Genomic DNA, 20,544 nt, shown 5'->3' on the forward strand with positions numbered 1-20,544 from the left:
AAAAATATCACTAAAAAAAATCACCTTGAAAATACTGTTCTTTTTTTTTTGAACAGATAATGATAGTGCCAGAAGAGTATGAAAATATGTCAGCGGCTGGCATCAAGGAAGAATGTGAGAAGGCTGATATTGAAAACAGTCAGTTTACTTGAGTCAATTCCTAGCATAGCTTTTACATAAGATACATTGTTATATTGCTCTTAATAAAGATGAAATAGTGTTACAGTAGAAAGTATTTATTATTTTCAATATGAATCTTACCAATAAACTCTTTCAAATCTTCCTCCTCTCCCAGAAACAAACTAGAACTAGTCTGCTTTTGTTCCATGTAAGAAATGTGATGTCTAAAAATCATTGCTTATTGAAAGTTTCCATTCTCTTTTGATAGAAAAAGAAGAGCATTTTATAAATGTCTTGGATTGTAAAAGAACATTCATTTGACTTAATTAACTATGACTTTTCAGGATTATTGTCACTGTAGTGTAATAGATGTACAATGTATATTTGTCATCATTTGTAAAGATATTTAAAACTTGAGTTTAAAATATGAGTTTCTGTTTCAGAAGGAAAAGAGAAAGCCACCGTTGGAATAGATACCAGCTTGACTCTAAGAAACTGTGAATATTTTAACCTCTGCAATAGATTGAAGAGTTCGCTGGGATTGCCAGGTAAAATGTTTAACACTTAAAATGTCTGGTAGGATGAAATAGTATTTTTGTTTTTATATAGAAATGTGCATGTGTTGGCCTTATTAGTTGTTGAATAACTATAGTTCATCTATTAGAGCACTTTTTCTTGTGACTCTAGAGCCCTATCAGGAGAGGCATTCCCATAATTTTGTGCTAAGATGATATGTTTATCTTCTCAGTTCTTATTCTTATGTATAATTCCCCCCCCCCCCCCCCACCACTTCAATAATTTTTTTAAACAAAAAATTCATATGTCTCTCATATAATTAGCTCATTCATTCCAAGTGATGTTTGTGGTTTTTGAGAATATTCGCCTCTTAAGCTCTTGACCTTTTTCCTCTGCAGATGGCTACTTTGATGGTCAGAGCTATTGCTTTTGCTCCGCCTGTCATAAAGCCAGAGGGGATGAGACACACATCAGACGCGGGGATCCACCAAAGGATATTGTTCTTCCTTTGGGCTGGTGCAGATATGTGCTGAGGTAATGAGTTTTAACTATGCTCGTTGTGACCGTCATTTTATTATATATATATATATATATATACATAGGTCATTTCCATTTTTCTTTTGATTTGGAGTTTGTATCAATAGTACATTAACATTATTAAACATTGTCAGATAGACAACGAAATTTGTGATGTTTATGTAATGCAAGAAAAGAGCGGAGTACATAGTTTGATAGTTTCAGTTGTTTCATAATACAATTTATAGTCAATGAATGTCTGATGTTTATAGACAAGGGATGTGTGATGTTTATAGTCAATGAATGTATGATGTTTAAAGTCAATGAATGTATGATGTTTATAGTCAATGAATGTATGATGTTTATAGTCAATGAATGTATGATGTTTATAGAAGTGTGATATTTATCTAAATCAAAGAAAAAAGAAGACTACATACATTACAATTGTTTAAATAAGATATGTAACTCAATATTTATTTGCCTAGGTCATTATCTAGATTGAAAAAAAACAACAGCTAAAAACTGCATACATTTTTTGGTATATTACACACAAAATTCACCAGGATTTAAACAATTGTCAAACCTTATTTGAAATAGATCTGAGTTCTAACTATTAACTATTACAATGATTGGAAAAGCTTTTGAAGGATGACTTAATATGTATTTAGATTAAAGCTTTAAAGACAAAACTGTTCTACTTTTCAGAGCACCAAACAGAACCCATAGTTTAAACGTATCAGAGAAATGGCATCTTGCCTATCATGGTGTAGCAATGTCAGATGTGAGGAGAATCCTAGACACCTTTGACTTGCTGCCTTCAGGTAGTACATGCATTTTATCTTCTTATCCAATACTGCCATCAATCCATGCTAGTTAATTATTGAGTAGTAGGGCTGTTGAGCACATAGGTGAAACAAAATTCTCCTTTGATTGTCTAGTCCATATTTTTTGTTTTAGACACATTTATGGACTTGGATTTAAAATTTAATGTTTTTTTTTTTTTGTTCCCTATTGTTATGAAACAAGATAAATTTTTAAGTCTTCAATAATTATTGCCATTTGTTATGTTATGGTCTAGATAGTATTGCTGTGCCAGGAACCATAAATATTACACTGTCTGCGTGTGTAATTTTTTTTTAATTGTTATTATTTATTTAGTACTACTTCATTGTCCTCTAGATGATGGTAGAACTGCAGCCAGTATACTGTTACCATGTCCTCTGCCCTACACTGAGAAATCCAAGCCAGAGAATTTGAGTGGCAAGCAAATTCACCTGTCGCCGACAATTCGCCATGCAGGTGCAACACAATTTTCACCAAAACACAGGTGTGTGCAATTTGGGTTTAGTTATTTCATGAGTTTCAGAATATCTCAACTACACCGTCTGTCAATTATTGCCTGCTGATTCATCTTAAAACAATTCTGTGTACAAGTTTATGTCTTTTGGCATTAAAAAAAAATGCAGAATGTTTAATCAATTAATTAAAGCATGTATCAAAGCATTGTATGCTTACGGCAGTAACTATATGTTGCTGCTCTCATTCTCATTAACCATAACTAATGAAAAATAATATAATAATAGCAATAATAATAATAATCTTTATTGTCCGCAAGGGAATTTGTCTTACAATTTGTGCATTACACCAAACAAAACATTATAACTATAAAAAAAAACAAAATGTACATTCACACCAGACTCAGTCATAATTAACATGTGAAAAGTTTATATCAGATTGTTTCTATTGAATTATTTGATTGCCAGGAGAACAAGAGTTTTTGTGTCTGTTTGTCTTTGCTGTAGCTTTACAAGTTCTTTTGGATAATGACTGTCCATCATTATGATTATTTGTACTTAGCACCAGTACTAGATCATAAGTTAACTTGCATTACAGTTTCCTTCTATTGCCCCTGCTGTTTCCACTAGGCATCTATTTAAGAGAGTAGTAAGACCAGAGTTCTTGGAAATAAAATATACCTGGAAACTGATAGGGGAGAAATTGTGAGGCGAATCTTTGTTTATAGATTAGATAAGAACAGGGGTTTTAACATATCAAATGGCTTCTGGAACAATGTAAAGAATATTTGTGCCAGGTTTTATCAAGAGTGGTCATATAGTGATTTGTATAAACACTATATAGACAGGCATACAGCTTCATATATCACAATGCACATATGCATATCAATTAGAATTTATAAATAAAAATATGCCTTAATTCTAATGGAAAATAACCAGGTATTGCCATTGCACTTTTACATTGACACTATCTCAGACATACACATTGTCTTACAATTCAACTGTTTCTAATTTAATAATATAGTTTAACAATTTCTAATGACTACAGTCAAAGTTCATGGTCAAATAAAAATAAACAGACATCACTCACACACAATCTGTCCAAACAAAATAAATTATAAGAACTTTGTAATTGTTCACCTTTTTTATAATGTTCTTGAACTCAAGAAGCAGTTCTCTCTCTACTTTACATGAAATCATTCATATTGCTCTCAGACATTAAATCAGTCAGCCATTGCCATGAAATCATTCCTATTGCAGTCAGCCATTGTCATGAAATCCTTCCTATTGCAGTCAGCCATTGTCATGAAATCATTCCTATTGCAGTCAGCCATTGTCATGAAATCATTCCTATTGCAGTCAGCCATTGTCATGAAATCATTCCTATTGCAGTCAGCCATTGTCATGAAATCATTCCTATTGCAGTCAGCCATTGTCATGAAATCATTCCTATTGCAGTCAGCCATTGTCATGAAATCATTCCTATTGCAGTCAGTCATTGTCATGAAATCATTCCTATTGCAGTCAGCCATTGTCAGGAAATCATTCCTATTGCAGTCAGTCATTGTCATGAAATCATTCCTATTGCAGTCAGTCATTGTCATGAAATCATTCCTATTGCAGTCAGCCATTGTCAGGAAATCATTCCTATTGCAGTCAGTCATTGTCATGAAATCATTCCTATTGCAGCAGGAAATCATTCCTATTGCAGTCAGCCATTGTCATGAAATCATTCCTATTGCAGTCAGCCATTGTCATGGGGGGACAGTGCCCGCCGACCTCCTCGTGGTGTCCTCTGGTAACTGGAGTAAGTCCACCCTTTGCTCTCAGGGTGGTCTGAAAAAGGCTAACGTTGCGGGAGCCCCAACTTTCCTAGCAGGCTCTCATGCTCTCCTGGTGCAGAGTTCTGCTGGTGAGGTCTGGGTAATGCTAAGATCTGATCAACATAACCCCTGCACACTCGTATTGTGTAGGGATTTGTGTCTCTCGTGGTTCTAGCTAATGCTGAACTGATCAGCCGCCGCCCTGGAGACTAGTGGAGGGTCAAGCCATCAAAATTTGTGGGCCCTAAACTGGTGGCTTTAAAAAAAAGTCTCCTGCCTCACTCCACTTTCGTGGATTAAACCCTGCCCATACGAGCGAGTGGTTGAGTTAACTGATCTTTCGATCGATTCATAGTTCAATGTTCATGTCTGGACTGTTCTTCACTGCTCGCTCTAAGGGGCAACCCAAATCTCCTCCCCCTGGAGGAACCCATACAACAATGTCGAGTAAATTTACAAAGAAAAGCGGGTCTGAGCAGACCCTAACAGGCTCCGCTGGCCAGGTAAAGGGCATTAGGCCTGGCATCGAAAAATGTGCTACTAATCGCCTCGCAACGTTGGTACATAGGGAGAACGGGCCACGTTGTGAAAAAAGAGCTACCGTTCTTCCCAACACACAAACCCTGATAACATCCTTTTTCCCCCAAACAAACACTACAATTAAAAAACCAAAAGTCTCAGAAAAAATTAACCCAACACCAACACCTCATACTGGGAAAGTAAGTATCCCCCACACTAATTTAGCTGGAAAGATAAAGCAACATGATCCCCAAATTTCCAAATCTGATGCTAAAACTTTCAAAGTCCTTCAATGTAACGTCCGAGGACTTATTCCAAAGACACTTGAAATAACTAACCTGCTCCACAAAGAGTGTGTGGATGTTGCCTTACTACAAGAATGTCTGATAGGTGAAAAAAGAAGTGTCTCAATACCCGGGTACTCTGTTTTCCGCTGCTCCTGTGGGGATTGCCGAGGCCTGGTTACATTGGTGGCTAATGCTCTGGTCGCCAAGAAAGTGTCCACAGACTTGAGTCAGGGGAGGACAGACACTTTGGTATTAGAAATTTGGAAAAATAATAGACGCTTCAAGTGCATCAATGTTTATAATCCACCAAAACAAGAACTGGCTTTAGATGTCAGAGAAACAATAACTGTAGACACTATCATAGCTGGAGATCTAAATGCCCATTCACCTTCCTGGGGCTATGATGACACTGATCAGTCTGGTAAAAAAGTTCATGACCTGTGCAATTCTACTAACCTTTTTCTTTTGCAAAATAAACACTCTCCTCCTACTCTTCTGCATGCTAGCAATGGTTCACTATCACGACCAGATCTTTCTTTAGTCTCTGCTAACTTGGAATCTGTCATAACTTATCAAGTACTAGGCGATATTGGTAGTGACCACCTTCCAATATTACTGACTGCCACTCTTTCTAAAATGAACACCAAGTCCACTAAAGAACCACGAAAGTGGTGCTATATTAAGGCTAATTGGAAAGGATACGAGACAGCTGTCGACAATGCCCTTGAAAAAATCAATGTAGAGTCTAGCTCTGTCGACCTTGTGTACCGTCAAATAACAGCAGCTATCCTGGGCATGGCTAAAAAGTTTATTCCTCGAACTTACCCTTGTAAAAAATTCAAAAACTTTTGGACGGCTGAAATCAACAAACTTGTTATGGCTCGGAGAAGGGCATACAAAAAGGTCCAAAAGAACCCAAACAATCCAACACTCAGGCAGAAATACAACAGACTCAGCCTACTAGTCAAAACGTCTGTTAACAGGGAAAAACGAGAACGTTGGACCAACACCTGTGCAAGGTTAAACCTAAGGGATAGCTCTAAGGCTTGGAGTCTTCTGAGAAATCTCGAAAATGCTGGGCGTACGAAAACAGCAACCCCATTATCTTCACCGAGTGGGGTAACCATTTCATCGAAAAAGAAAATTGCCACCTTGTTGAAAAAATATTTTGCCAAGATCAACAAGGCTGCCAAGAAGTCCCCAATGTCCAAAGCCATTGATAAATCTCGCAAAGCTGATGAAAAAAAAAGACCGAAAGGAACCACAGACCGAAAGTGCTGAGGGAACGATGAACTCCCCCTTCTCGATAGGCGAGCTTAATGCTGCCATAAGGAAATGCCAGCTTAAAAAGGCTCCCGGGCCGGATGGTATTACCCCCGAAATGCTTAAACATGTAGGGGGGAAAGGAAGGGCCGTGCTCTTGGCATTCGTAAATAGAACCTGGGCAGATGGTCATCTGCCCAGGGCCTGGAAACGTGCCACCATTATTCCTATACCAAAAAAGGGAAAAGATGCTTCCACTGCTGAGGGCTACAGGCCCATCTCACTCACATCTTGTGTGGGAAAGATGGCTGAAAAAATGGTAAATGAGCGTCTGGTTTGGTACCTTGAGAGTGCCCGTCTTATAGCTCCAGAACAGGCTGGTTTCAGGGCTGGAATGTCCGCTATAGACCAAGTCAACATCTTTGTGCAGAGCGTAGCAGATGGATTCCAAATGACCGAAAGCACATACGCAGTCTTCATTGACTTAAAACAGGCATATGATAAAGTATGGCGGCCTGGTTTGCTTCATAAGATAATAGCCGTGGGGGTGCGGGGATGGATATATTACTGGATTAGAGACTTCCTACAAGAGCGTACAATAAGAACAAGGATGTACGGAGAAGTCTCAGGGGAAATGACCCTCGAGCACGGCCTCCCCCAGGGCTCCGTCCTGTCATGCGCCCTTTTCACGGCCTTCATAAATGACCTACCGGCTCAGCTAAAATGCCAAAAGCTGCTATATGCTGATGATATTGTCCTTTGGAAATCCGGAAGGAGCGCATCCTCTATACAAAAAGTGCTACAGGAGGACCTCCATACGCTCTGCTCATACACACAAAAATGGAGGCTAGAAATAAACACCTCCAAGACGGTCTATTCTCTGTTCACGCTCGGGACTGGCATTCTCAGGCAACCTTTCCAGCTCTCCCTCAACGGAGTGGCTCTCAGCATGGAAAAGCTACCCAAGTACCTTGGTGTAACTTTAGATCGCAAACTAAAAATGTGTGAGCACATCCAGGATGTTGTAAGAAAGGCCTCAGGGAAACTTTGCATTGTGCGGAAGCTGGCATCCACGAAGTGGGGAGCCCGAGCAGACATGCTCCGATCCCTGTATTTAGGAGCAGTCCGATCACAGATAGACTACAGCCTACCTGTGCAAATTTATGGCTCTAGGACTGCTCTTGAACAACTTGATAAAATACAGTCCCAAGCACTAAGATTTGTCTGTGGAACCTTTAGGACAAGTCCAGTGAATGCGGCTGAAATAATGGCTAATATAGCTCCACTAACCCTTAGGAGGGAAAGGTCAGTACTGACCTGCTATGAGCGGTATAAAAGGCTGGATGAATACCTCCCAGCTAGAAAACTAGTGGATGGTTGGAGATGCAGAAGACGTATCCAGATGCAGTCTTTTATGCATCATGCCACTAGACTATCTGATGAAGCTGGCCTCTCTACCAACCGACAAAACATTCAACGCTTTCATCCCCTTCCCCCTTGGTGTCGCCCAACAACCCCAGACATACGCTTGAAATTAGTAGACCCTAATGCCACTCAGCAAAGCCGTTCATCTAACGACCCTCAAATCCTAGCTCTGGAGACCATTAATACCTTCAAGCCCAGTGCTGTTTTTGCATACACTGATGGATCGGCATCAATATATTCTGGAAGAGCAGGCTATGGAGCCTACATCGACTTTCTTGGCTCTCACACAGTCAAAATCTTTGGACCATGTGGTAGTGTTTGCAGTTTTGATGCGGAGACCATGGCAGTCTGTGAAGCCTTAAAAGTCATTGACTCTCAACTCGGCGAGGGACATTTGAGGGCAACACAGATTGTTGTGGTCACTGACTCAAAATCTGTACTACATGCTTTGCAAAGCCCCGGACCATGGCCCCCCAATATCAACACTGTCATCATGGCTTCACATAACATCAAACAACGCTATGGCACCCCTGTAATAATGCAGTGGATACCGAGTCACATAGGTGTGACTGGCAACACAATCGCAGACTCTTTGGCCCACCAGGGAGGGCAAATTCCACCCACTGATCAGGCTGTAAGCTTTCATCAAGCCCTGTCTATAATACAAAAAACAGAAATGGAAAAGTGGTTTGAGTGCTGGGACAAGTCCCAAAAAGCCCGTGGAGTCTAGGAGCGCATGAGGCGCCCTGACCGCACTTCCCCGTGGTGGAGGCTGTCCAGGCCTGAGCAAGCTATTATAGCACAGTGCAGGACAGGCCACTGTCCTGTTGGCTCATATTTCTCGCGGCTATGGCCAAATTTCGATTCACGGTGCCCTCGCTGCGGGGAAGAAGAGGAAACCGTGCCTCATATTCTGTTTGACTGCCCCAGACTTGCTGATCTCCGTCTCGACAGGTCTGGGAAACCCAAAATTCTCGACCTGTATGGCGACATCCTTCCTATTGCAGTCGATCACTTCCCAATCATCATTACTAACAATCTCCCTTCATTGGGACGACCTCAGCGGTGGAAACTGAATAAGGCCGATTGGGAACAATTCCAAAAAAGATGCTCTGAGGATATCACAGAAAATATCCTCCATGAACAGAACCCAGCTGATACCTTTGCTAGCAAGCTACTAAGTATAGCCAGGAAAGTTGTACCCCTAACCTCTGCAAATCCAAAACGGCCTAGCAAACCATGGTTTGATACAGCTTGCAAAAGTGCTATTGGTGATAGGAAAAAACGACTGGCTGCATTTATAAAGAATCCTTCCCAGGAAAACCTAAAGCTATTCAGGATAGCTAGAGCAAAGGCTAGACAAACCATACGGTCAGCCAAAAGGAATTCCTGGAGAAGTTTTGTCGGCAGTCTGGATGCCAAAACTTCTGCTAGAGCGGTTTGGAAGGCAGTAAGGCGAATCAAAGGGAAAGAATCAAATGCAATAGGGCATTTGAAAAACCAAGGACGAACTGTCACGTCCCACAGAGAAATAGCTGACTGCCTTGCATCCTCAATAGCAGAAAAATCATCCACTGCACACTACACGCCAGAGTTCCAAAAAGTCAAAACCAGGGAGGAAAGACACCCCATTGATTTCAGGTCAGAGAACAATGAAGACTACAACAAACCGTTCTCGCTTGAGGAACTGAGGGAATCGCTGGACAAGTCACATGACACAGCGCCTGGAGAAGACGAAATCCATTACCAGTTCCTCAAGCACCTTCCCGAACCCTCATTGGCAGTCCTGCTAGGGGTCTATAACTGTGTGTGGCAAACAGGCGCTTTCCCAAACAGTTGGAGGAAAGCCACAGTTATACCGATACCTAAACCGGGAAGAGACGGCTCTGACCCAGCTAACTATCGACCAATAGCACTAACAAGCTGCATCTGCAAAACCATGGAAAGAATGATTAACAGTAGGCTGGTCTGGTACCTGGAAAGGAATAAAGTGATCTCAAACTACCAGTGCGGATTCCGGCAGGGGCGGACAACAACTGACCACCTGGTAAGGCTGGAAGCTTATATTAGAAATGCATTACTCAGAAGAGAACATCTAGTAGCTGTATTCTTCGATATAGAAAAGGCCTATGACACAACCTGGAAACATGGCATTCTACGTGACCTGGCGCTTATGGGGCTTAAGGGACACCTCCCCCGTTTTGTGGAGGAGTTCCTGAAAGATCGAAAATTTCAGGTCCGAGTGGGCAACTCCGCTTCTGACACTCATGACCAGGAAATGGGTGTACCCCAGGGCAGCATTCTGTCAGTCACCCTGTTCAACATTAAAATAAATAGCATCATAAATGCGCTGTCCCCTGGCATAGAGTGCTCTTTGTATGTTGATGACTTTGTCATTCTTACTTATGGGAAAAACATGAACACCTTAGAAAGGAAATTACAGTTATGTTTAAACAAAATTCAGGGTTGGACAAACTATAATGGTTTCAAATTCTCAGACTCCAAAACAGTTAGTATGCATTTTTGTAATCTAAGGGGACTCCACCCAGACCCTGAACTATTTATACACAAAAAGAAGATCCCTGTCGTGAAAACTACAAAATTTTTAGGCCTCACCTTAGATTCCAAATTTAATTTTCTCCCCCACATTAAGGAACTTAAGAAGAAATGCCAAAAGTCATTAAACATACTAAGAGTACTCTGCCATACGGACTGGGGAGCTGACAGAGATACCTTGCTGCTGCTCTATCGGAGTCTAATTCGATCCAAGCTAGACTACGGATCCATAATATATGGAGCAGCAAGGAAGTCGTACCTAAAAATACTGGAACCAATACAAAATGCTGCCCTGCGTCTCTGTCTCGGCGCGTTTCGTACATCACCTATCCCAAGTCTCCATGTGGAGGCTGGAGAACTCCCCATGGATATAAGAATGAAAAAGCTTGCAGTGCAGTATATAGTCAAGCTAAAATCCAACCCCACGAACCCTGCTTTTGACTCCATATTTAACCCCACAGAGGTAGAATTATACAATCGAAGGCCTAACGTCATACAGCCGTTGGGCCTTCGAATGAGAGAACCCATCCAAAATTTAACCCCACCCATTGACCAAATCTCTAAAATAGAAACCCCTCAGAATCCTCCTTGGCTAATGAATAAACCCAAATTAAATTTATCCCTCCTTAATTTCAAAAAAGAAAATACAGACCCAAGCATACTACAAGTCCACTTTAGGGAACTGCAGGAGAGCTACGGAGATTGTGGCACCATCTACACAGACGGATCCAAAATGGAGGGAAGCCGTGTGCCTGCTCCTTTCGGAACAAAACAATCTCCCGTAGACTCCCCGATGGCTGCTCCATCTTTACGGCCGAATTGCACGCAATATTGCTTGCACTTATGGCCGTAAAAGCATCAGAAAGGAGTAAATTTATAATCTGCTCCGACTCCAAATCTGCATTGCAAGCTTTGGGGCGGATGAAGACTGACATCCCATTGGTACATAAGAGCCTGAAGCTGTTGGACCAAATAACAGCCGACCGTAGGGATGTCACCTTCATCTGGGTCCCCTCCCATGTTGGCATTGAGGGAAACGAAGCCGCAGACAGAGAAGCAAAGAGAGCCCTAAATCATGCGGTGTCAGGAACCCAAATTCCCTACTCGGACCTGAGACAAAGTATTGCCTCTGCCACCTATCGAGAGTGGCAGAACCGATGGGAGGCTGAGACTCACAGTAAACTCAGGCAGATTGTGGCGGATGTCAGGTGGCGGCCCACATCTAAGGGTCTGACAAGGCGTGGTAGCACAACCATGTCCAGACTTAGGATTGGCCACACCTACATCACGCACTCTTTTGTACTGAAGAGAGAGGAGCCCCCACTTTGCGAGTACTGTGACTCTCGCCTCACCGTGGAACATATCCTCGTTGATTGCCCCAGATACCAGGATGTCAGGGCGAAATATTTTAGACCCACTAATCTAAAAACACTATTTAATAATGTCGACCCTGGGAAGGTACTGGGCTTTATTCGGGAAGTGGGGCTATCTACGAAGATCTGATTTCTGAATTTGTGAACATGCACTATTTACATTAGATTTTTACCAAATATTTAAATTTTTACTACCTTTACTATTTTAACTGTGAATAGACCCTGATTTTAATTATATGACTGTATAGAATCTGGCCCTTGATGTTTAGAGAGAGAGTGGTCCTTGAGGGACTGCAGGCACGACATGGCCTAAATTGTGCCGATGTGCCTCAAATCAAAATCAAACCTATTGCAGTCAGTCATTGTCATGAAATCATTCCTATTGCAGTCAGTCATTGTCATGAAATCATTCCTATTGCAGTCAGTCATTGTCAGGAAATCATTCCTATTGCAGTCAGTCATTGTCAGGAAATCATTCCTATTGCAGCCAGTCATTGTCAGGAAATCATTCCATGCCATAGCCATTATATTATTGCTACTTTACTTATTAAATTTCTGATTTTACTAATGATGTTACAAGTCATTGTCATGAAATCATTCCTATTGCAGTCAGCCATTAAGGGGCTAACTGAGAATATTGAAGATTAAGAACTTACAAATTTGTTTTCAAATTCCACAATCAATACTTTTACTTTTCAGGTATTTTACGAAAATCATTTTCTGCAAGAATTTTAATTAGACACAATTAACATTAACACAATCAAAATATGTTATGTAATATTTGCAGGAGATGTCCCAATTTCACCATCTCTGGCATAGATAATCAATTTTTTTCTACTCACACAATACAATCTATGAAACCCACACCTAAATCACATTAAATCAATTACCATGACTTAACTCATTAATAATATTAACAGACTCAATTTAAAAAAATATAACGATCATTGTCAATTCGTTCAATTTTTTGGTCTTCTGATTTAATTCTTGAAACGTATTTATTATGTGTCAATACTAAAAAAAAATGGATGAAATGAAATAATTATTAGGCCAGAAAAATCTTGCTTTAGAAACTAAACAAATCTGTGTTGATGCTAATTCTATAAACAAAAGAACTAATAAATACCTGAAAGAATACAAACATTGGCAAACACAAACTTAAACTTCTTTTTTCACCTTGTTTTTACTCAAGTTTCTACATATCAAACTCATTGGATATAAAAAAAAATTGTTTTCAATGTTCCATTGTAATCTAAAGTTGAAAAATGTTTATAAATAATGTGTCGATCAATGGAATGAATGCTTAACGTATTTGATTTGCATTACCAGCACATATATAGAGGACAGAGAGAAATAACTGGAACATTTTCTTTTGTTATATACCACATCTACATTCCTTTTCATCTGTACATTTTTTTTTTATGACAGCTTTAACTATAGAGGAATAATTAAATCCTTTTTACCATCAATAATGGGAAATACATATTCATAGGTCTGACATATTAATAACAAACACACATTCTGATGTCTGTCAGATATTATCTTATACAGTAGTTTCTGATCGAAATATATCTTAAACTTACACCCTCCCATTCTGACAGAGAGAGAGAGAAGAAACTGTAATGATAAATTTAAATGGCTCCAAACCAGTAAAAACAGTAAACTCAGATGCCTCAAGGAATAAGTCTGAGGAAAACTTCTGTTTCTAATTTACAAACATCTACCTAACTGCATTAGTTTAGAAACTTGCAGACGACTGCATAATATATAGAACAAAAAAAGCAAGACAAGATACAGAAATTTTACAAAGAGAATGAGATGAATTACAGAAATGAGAATCAAATTGGAGCATGTCTTTCCACCCAGAAAAAGTTAAGTTATTAAGACTAGCAAAAAACTAAAACAAATGAGAGGTTTGTAACATCATTAGTAAAATCAGAAATTTAATAAGTAAAGTAGCAATAATATAATGGCAATGGCATGGAATGGGTTGCCTGAATCAACCAAGAAAAGCATGACTTAGAAGACTTTAAGTAACTAATTAACACACATGACCAGATGAACATGTGGATACACATATTTTGTAATGGTGCTCTCATTTGATGCAACATCTGTTATTTATAAGCTAAAACAAAGATATTTCCCTGGACTATAGTAGACTAACACACTATCTGCCGCTAGTTATAATAGTATAGATCTATTCCTAATAACTCATCCAATGTTTTCTGTTTGAACAGATTTACAGATAGCAAAACTAAAAAGAGTTATGAGGGTCGAGCAGCATTCCAGGTGTGGGTGAAACCAGGCTCCTACAAAGTCAGTCCGCAGGTTGATGAGGACAAAGCCCAGGTAGACCCCTACTTTAAAAACTCTGAGATTGACTGGGTGACTAAAGAAAGGGGCTCCACACTACTACAGGCTCTGTTGCTGCGGGTGGAATAAGTGTCATACATATCATGTCTCCTGTAATAAGTCAGAATGTATTGATGTGCTATGTTCTTAATGAGGTTACTTTTTTAGTAGTTTAGTATTTGATACTTTGAGAGAAAATGCTTTGCACTTATTTTGAGATGTCTCAACTTTGTCAGATAGAGCGGCTCAGTAAGTTCATTTTATGATAGGCATGTATCCTTCAAAGGTTATATCAAAATATTGTCACAAAAGAAACAAATTTTAAAAAATAAGAGGAACAATTGTTTGGTCTCATTTGTTCTTTTCTTCTTATTTCACATAGATATTTATAGTGAATTTTTAGTTTATTTCCTTTATGCATTTCCTTTACAATCAGATTTCTTGATAGTGTCAATGAATTTTGTCCTCTCTTGATGAATTTTCTTCCTAAGAAGAAACAATTTTCCTCGTGTAAATAAATAATAAATCATTCAATTTGAAAATAAAAGCAATATAAGAATGGCCCTTAGCATAGTTGAGGTCACATGATCAGTGGACATTGAAAGTTGATATTCAATTTGTTGTTTACTTTTTGTGTTAATGTTCCAGTCAAACACAATCTATAATGTGCAGTATTAAGAGTTTTTTTTAATGAAGGACGAGAAGTCTGTACATAAAACATTGTAAGTTAGTAATGAAATTCTAACTGATAGTTCTAGCATTGATATTTAAAACTGTACAGAAATGTTGTTGAATTTAACAGTATGTTAGTCCCACTAAATATAAAGTACCATGGGATTGAATTTAAAAGGATTAAGTTGTTGTTTAGTTCAGAAGTATTTACTGTTTATTAAGTTGGTGAAAATGTGTAGCATCTTGAGATTCAGGTAGTTAAGTTTAGGCCAATGGCTATGTTGGTCAGCATGACCATGAAGCGTTTTTAATTTCCCCCGTCAAATTTTAAGTAACAGATCAACTGAAAGGACTTAAGGACAGTATTCTGACTGTCAGTATTACATCTATGTATTTTACTTCTATGTTTCAATTCCTGTTTCAGTCTAGTTTGGTTTAATCTAATGATTATAAATATCCATTCCTGTTAGTTTGGTTTTAATCATGGCGATAACTTAAACAGAATCTCTTCTTTCATTGGCACTTTTTTTTTTATTGTGTTTACTATTGTGTGTATGTGTGTGCTTACATTGGCTTCTTCTCATTTGGCCCAGTACAGAATCAAGATATTTGTAGTTACATTGGTATTACAGTGGTGGTATTATGTGTCCATATTATTATAGCTTTTATATAGCGCTACTTTCATGCTTATAGCATGCTCAGAGCGCTTTGGTCCAATCTCGTTTGTGGACCAGTGGGGGGGAGGGGGTATCTAGGAGTTGGTTTTCTGTGCTGCCTTTAGGCGCTCAGTAAACACAACTCTGCCCGAGTCGGGTGTCGAACCTCGAGCCCCCTTCTAGGTAGCGCACTTAGCCTCTCGACCACGCTTCCCACCGTACCATGGGATTGAATTTTTATGCTAATGGCAGACAAGTGATGTTTTTACTTTTTTTTTGCTACTCAATCTTTTTATGTTTGAAGAATGTTATGGTATATATAATAATAAGGCTTGTCTTCGAGTACAAAGATCAGTGAGGAATGCAGTATTTCCAGTGGCTGCGCAGTCCCAACTGTGACCTACACATTTTGCCACACCCAGGGCAAGCATAACCATTGTCCACAGGTGGTCTAGTTAGATTTTCTTTTCGCCATCTCCGTCTGTCCTCGGCAGCAGATTTTCTTTTGGTCTCAAATGTGTATCCCGCTGCCTTCGTGAGTGACCTCCAGCTGTCTCGTTCTGAGGCCACATGCAACCAGATGCTCTCTTCTATATCAGCTAAGGCAAGTTGGTATATATGAATAATGTTGAATTCATCAATGCCCTGTCTGAAAGAAAAGGTTATTAAAAAAAATGTTATCACCTTCTAATTTTATCTTATAAATTACTATTTTACCCCACTATAAAAAAAAATTACAATAATTATATAATTAAAGAGATGTGTGTGTGTGTGGTGGTTATAACTTTTTGTCGATTAAACAAATGAAAAAATTTGTTGTCCATTTATCAAATCAGGTGAATTTTAACTAGAGTGCTTTTATTTTACTACAGAATAGTAATATTTAGATACTTTTATATTATTTTTGTACTTGATTATATAAATATTTTAGTTGACACAGCGGTGAGAAGTGTGTCTTGAATATTCTCATATTGACATTGAAATATAATGTGATAAGTAATTTAAAATATACACTAAGCATTATTGCTCAAATATTTTAACTGATTGGGAAGCTAACCATGTACATCCATATTTAAATCTAGCACTTTTTGTATAAGCATATATTGATTCATTAAATCTGTCTTGTAAAAAGTTTGTAAACTTTGTCTCCCTCACACATTCTCGGATCAAGTACCTATTGATTGGCATAGACAATACATGAAGCAATAAGAAAAATGAATTAAACAATTAGTCAATTAATTATTGATAATTAATTATTTTGTTTTTAACGAATAAGGGAAAATTTTCCTTCATTATTCACAGATATGGCTAAATATTTAGGGTTTTGGATAATTGTATGTGTTATATCTCCCATATCCATTCTCGGCTCAAGTTGAAACTTAAACATTTATTGTACCTAACAAAACATCAATCAATTAAAAATTAGCCAATTAGTCCATTTATTATTGGTAATTAATTTGTTTGATATCAAATAAGCTTCTACATTATTGAGGGATAAATTGTAAGTGCAGAGTTCCCTTAGATAAGCTTTGTATTTAACAAAAGGATTTTAAAAAAATATTTTGCTTTTTTTCTAAGTGTTTTGGATTTAAACACATTGTTTTCAAATTATTTTATTGGCAAATTTAAATGTTAATGCCCTTTTGATATTCAAGTGAACAACTTAAAAAACTTTCTAATTTCAGTAACATTTCTTTGGTTGTTGACACCATTCGAAGCTGCATAAATATTTAATATCACTTCCATTTTCTTTGGCAAAAATGTAATCACAGGGTCTTGTCCTTGGGGGGTTGGAAAAAATATTTGCTCCATTTCACTACTGCAGTTCTCCAACTGAGCTATTTCTGATTTTAAGCTGTCAGGGAAATGTTTGTTTTCCATTTGGTTCAGTGGAACACTAATACTAGGAATGTCTTGGAGTAGTTATCTCTCTTTGTAATATTTGAAGTTGTGTTTTGACAAGTGATAATTAAATACATTTTATGCTTGGTAATTTGAAAGAAAATGGGTATCGTCATTTGAATGTTTTGTTCAGACATGAAGTCATGTATTACTTTAATGTTTTCACCTGATAACTCCTGAGTAGTATTTGGTGTTTTATTGACAAGTCATGATTTCAGGAGAGACGGTGTCATCTGATACACGTGATGGCATAGATGAAATGTCTGTATTCAAACATAGTAAATGATGTTGACTTAGTTATTATTTTGTACATTTTTGTTTTCTGTTGAGTTAGTTCTAATAGTGTACATATATTTATTTATTCATTTTTTTTTTTTTTTGTTGTTGCCATTTTGATTCTGAAATTTTATAGTGTTTTGTTTTGTTTGTTTGTACATATTATGTGATGCCATGTTATTTATTTTGTGCCACTGTTTTTGTTGATTACACTTTTGGACAGAGAGCATCTTCATTTCAAATGGGAAACTGATCTCTTGATTAAAGAGAGTGTTTGTTTAGTACTTCAAACATATTTGGTTCACATTGAATTATTTATTTCAACCAATTGTATATATTTCTCAAATGTACAAAAGTATTTAACAGAATAACAGAAAGTCTGTATGTGGTTTTAAACGCAGTAAAAAAGAAACGTTTGTTTTGTAGTTTGGTATTGTAGGCTGAGAGAATTATAGATTTATTTACTTTGTGCAGGGAGATTGTATAGTCTAATTACACCTAGAGCTAGGGACTGAGCCAACATGAGAAACATTAGTTCTTGTTGCCTGTAGTTTTCCCTTTTTTTATATACTTCCTATCCAGAAACCTCTGCTCACAAACTCCAGGCAGATTGATTTTTTTACCTTATCCACCTGATATAGCTGTTTAACCAAAAAGGTATCTGAAACATTTCCTATTGGTTGCAAAAAAATAAAGGATAAACTCAAGGCATGGAAGTTTCCTTAGTATTTTTCATAAGATACCATTCTTAAACATTGGTTACATCATGCATGAGTTTGTGTTTGCTTGTTTGATTAGAAATGCATGGAAGTATGCCTGGTTTAGTTGGACATGTATGTTTAAGACCTACACAGTTTAGGTCTAGTATATGTTGTAAAAACCTTTCTATTGTTTTGGTTGCTATCATGATGTGAGTATTCAATTTCATAATGCTTGTTGTTTTTTTTTAAATTAAGCTACTTAGTATAAACTTTTTCTTGATAAGCATTGTATCTTTTTATTTTTAAATGATTTCTCTTGGTTGATACTTATCATCAATGTGACTTGATCAATGTATCACCAAGAAAGTAAATAGGTACTTGTACATTACCAGGTGATAAGTTTTAATTAATTTTTTTTAAAATGAAAACTTCATTAAGTGCAGAGAACTCTTGCCTGTGTATTGTTTTGAACACTGTTTCACTATCATGGGAATAAACCATTGACCATGTGACTTTACCTCTGAATTGTTTCTGGTTGTTTTTTGTCTTTATTTAGAACAAAAATACAAACAAACAAGGTAGCAAACATTACAATCGTTAACTTAGAAATACAGAAACACAACTGAATACATTGATCAAGAAGATACATGCACTTTTCTAATTCCATCTGCTAAGATTTGTCAGTAGAAGTGGATCGGCCACATCATGGTTTCATCATAATCTATTCAGGGGACACAACCAAACTTATCTTCACAACACATATATACAGGCCACATCATGGTTTCATCATAATCTATTCAGGTGACACAACCAAACTGTCTTCACAACACATATATACTGGCCACATCATGGTTTCATCATAATCTATTCAGGTAACACAACCAAACTTATCTTCACAACACATATATACTGGCCACATCATGGTTTCATCATAATCTATTCAGGGGACACAACCAAACTTATCTTCACAACACATATATACTGGCCACATCATGGTTTCATCATAATCTATTCAGGTAACACAACCAAACTTATCTTCACAACACATATATACTGGCCACATCATGGTTTCATCATAATCTATTCAGGTGACACAACCAAATTGTCTTCACAACACATATATACTGGCCACATCATGGTTTCATCATAATCTATTCAGGTAACACAACCAAACAGTCTTCACAACACATATATACTGGCCACATCATGGTTTCATCATAATCTATTCAGGTAACACAACCAAACAGTCTTCACAACACATATATACTGGCCACATCATGGTTTCATCATAATGTATTCAGGTGACACAACCAAACAGTCTTCACAACACATATATACTGGCCACATCATGGTTTCATCATAATGTATTCAGGTAACACAACCAAACAGTCTTCACAACACATATATACTGGCCACATCATGGTTTCATCATAATGTATTCAGGTAACACAACCAAACAGTCTTCACAACACATATATACTGGCCACATCATGGTTTCATCATAATCTATTCAGGGGACACAACCAAACTAATCTTCACAACACATATATACTGGCCACATCATGGTTTCATCCTAATCTATTCAGGTGACACAACCAAACTGTCTTCACAACACATATATACTGGCCACATCATGGTTTCATCATAATCTATTCAGGGGACACAACCAAACTTATCTTCACAACACATATATACTGGCCACATCATGGTTTCATCATAATCTATTCAGGGGACACAACCAAACTGTCTTCACAACACATATATACTGGCCACATCATGGTTTCATCATAATCTATTCAGGTAACACAACCAAACTTATCTTCACAACACATATATACTGGCCACATCATGGTTTCATCATAATCTATTCAGGGGACACAACCAAACTTATCTTCACAACACATATATACTGGCCACATCATGGTTTCATCATAATCTATTCAGGTAACACAACCAAACTTATCTTCACAACACATATATACTGGTCACATCATGGTTTCATCATAATCTATTCAGGTAACACAACCAAACTTATCTTCACAACACATATATACTGGCCACATCATGGTTTCATCATAATCTATTCAGGTAACACAACCAAACTTATCTTCACAACACATATATACTGGCCACATCATGGTTTCATCATAATCTATTCAGGTGACACAACCAAACTGTCTTCACAACACATATATACTGGCCACATCATGGTTTCATCATAATCTATTCAGGTGACACAACCAAACTGTCTTCACAACACATATATACTGGCCACATCATGGTTTCATCATA

General features: G+C 37.7%; 1 protein-coding gene across 1 annotated transcript in view; it reads left to right on the plus strand.

Annotated features, from left to right (window-relative positions):
- LOC106059333 (neuralized-like protein 4) overlaps positions 1-18,764 on the plus strand; it is a 42,304-nt gene extending 23,540 nt beyond the window's left edge. The window contains exons 22-27 of the mRNA XM_056008255.1: positions 57-138; positions 564-668; positions 1,035-1,170; positions 1,858-1,973; positions 2,332-2,479; positions 13,931-18,764. Of these exons, the coding sequence (XP_055864230.1) occupies positions 57-138; positions 564-668; positions 1,035-1,170; positions 1,858-1,973; positions 2,332-2,479; positions 13,931-14,135 (792 nt within the window). The 3' untranslated portion in view covers positions 14,136-18,764. The remainder of the gene's footprint in view (positions 1-56; positions 139-563; positions 669-1,034; positions 1,171-1,857; positions 1,974-2,331; positions 2,480-13,930) is intronic.
- Positions 18,765-20,544: the final 1,780 nt, after the last annotated feature.

The sequence above is a fragment of the Biomphalaria glabrata genome, chromosome 13 (genome assembly GCF_947242115.1).
Source record: "Biomphalaria glabrata chromosome 13, xgBioGlab47.1, whole genome shotgun sequence".
NCBI lineage: Eukaryota > Metazoa > Mollusca > Gastropoda > Planorbidae > Biomphalaria > Biomphalaria glabrata.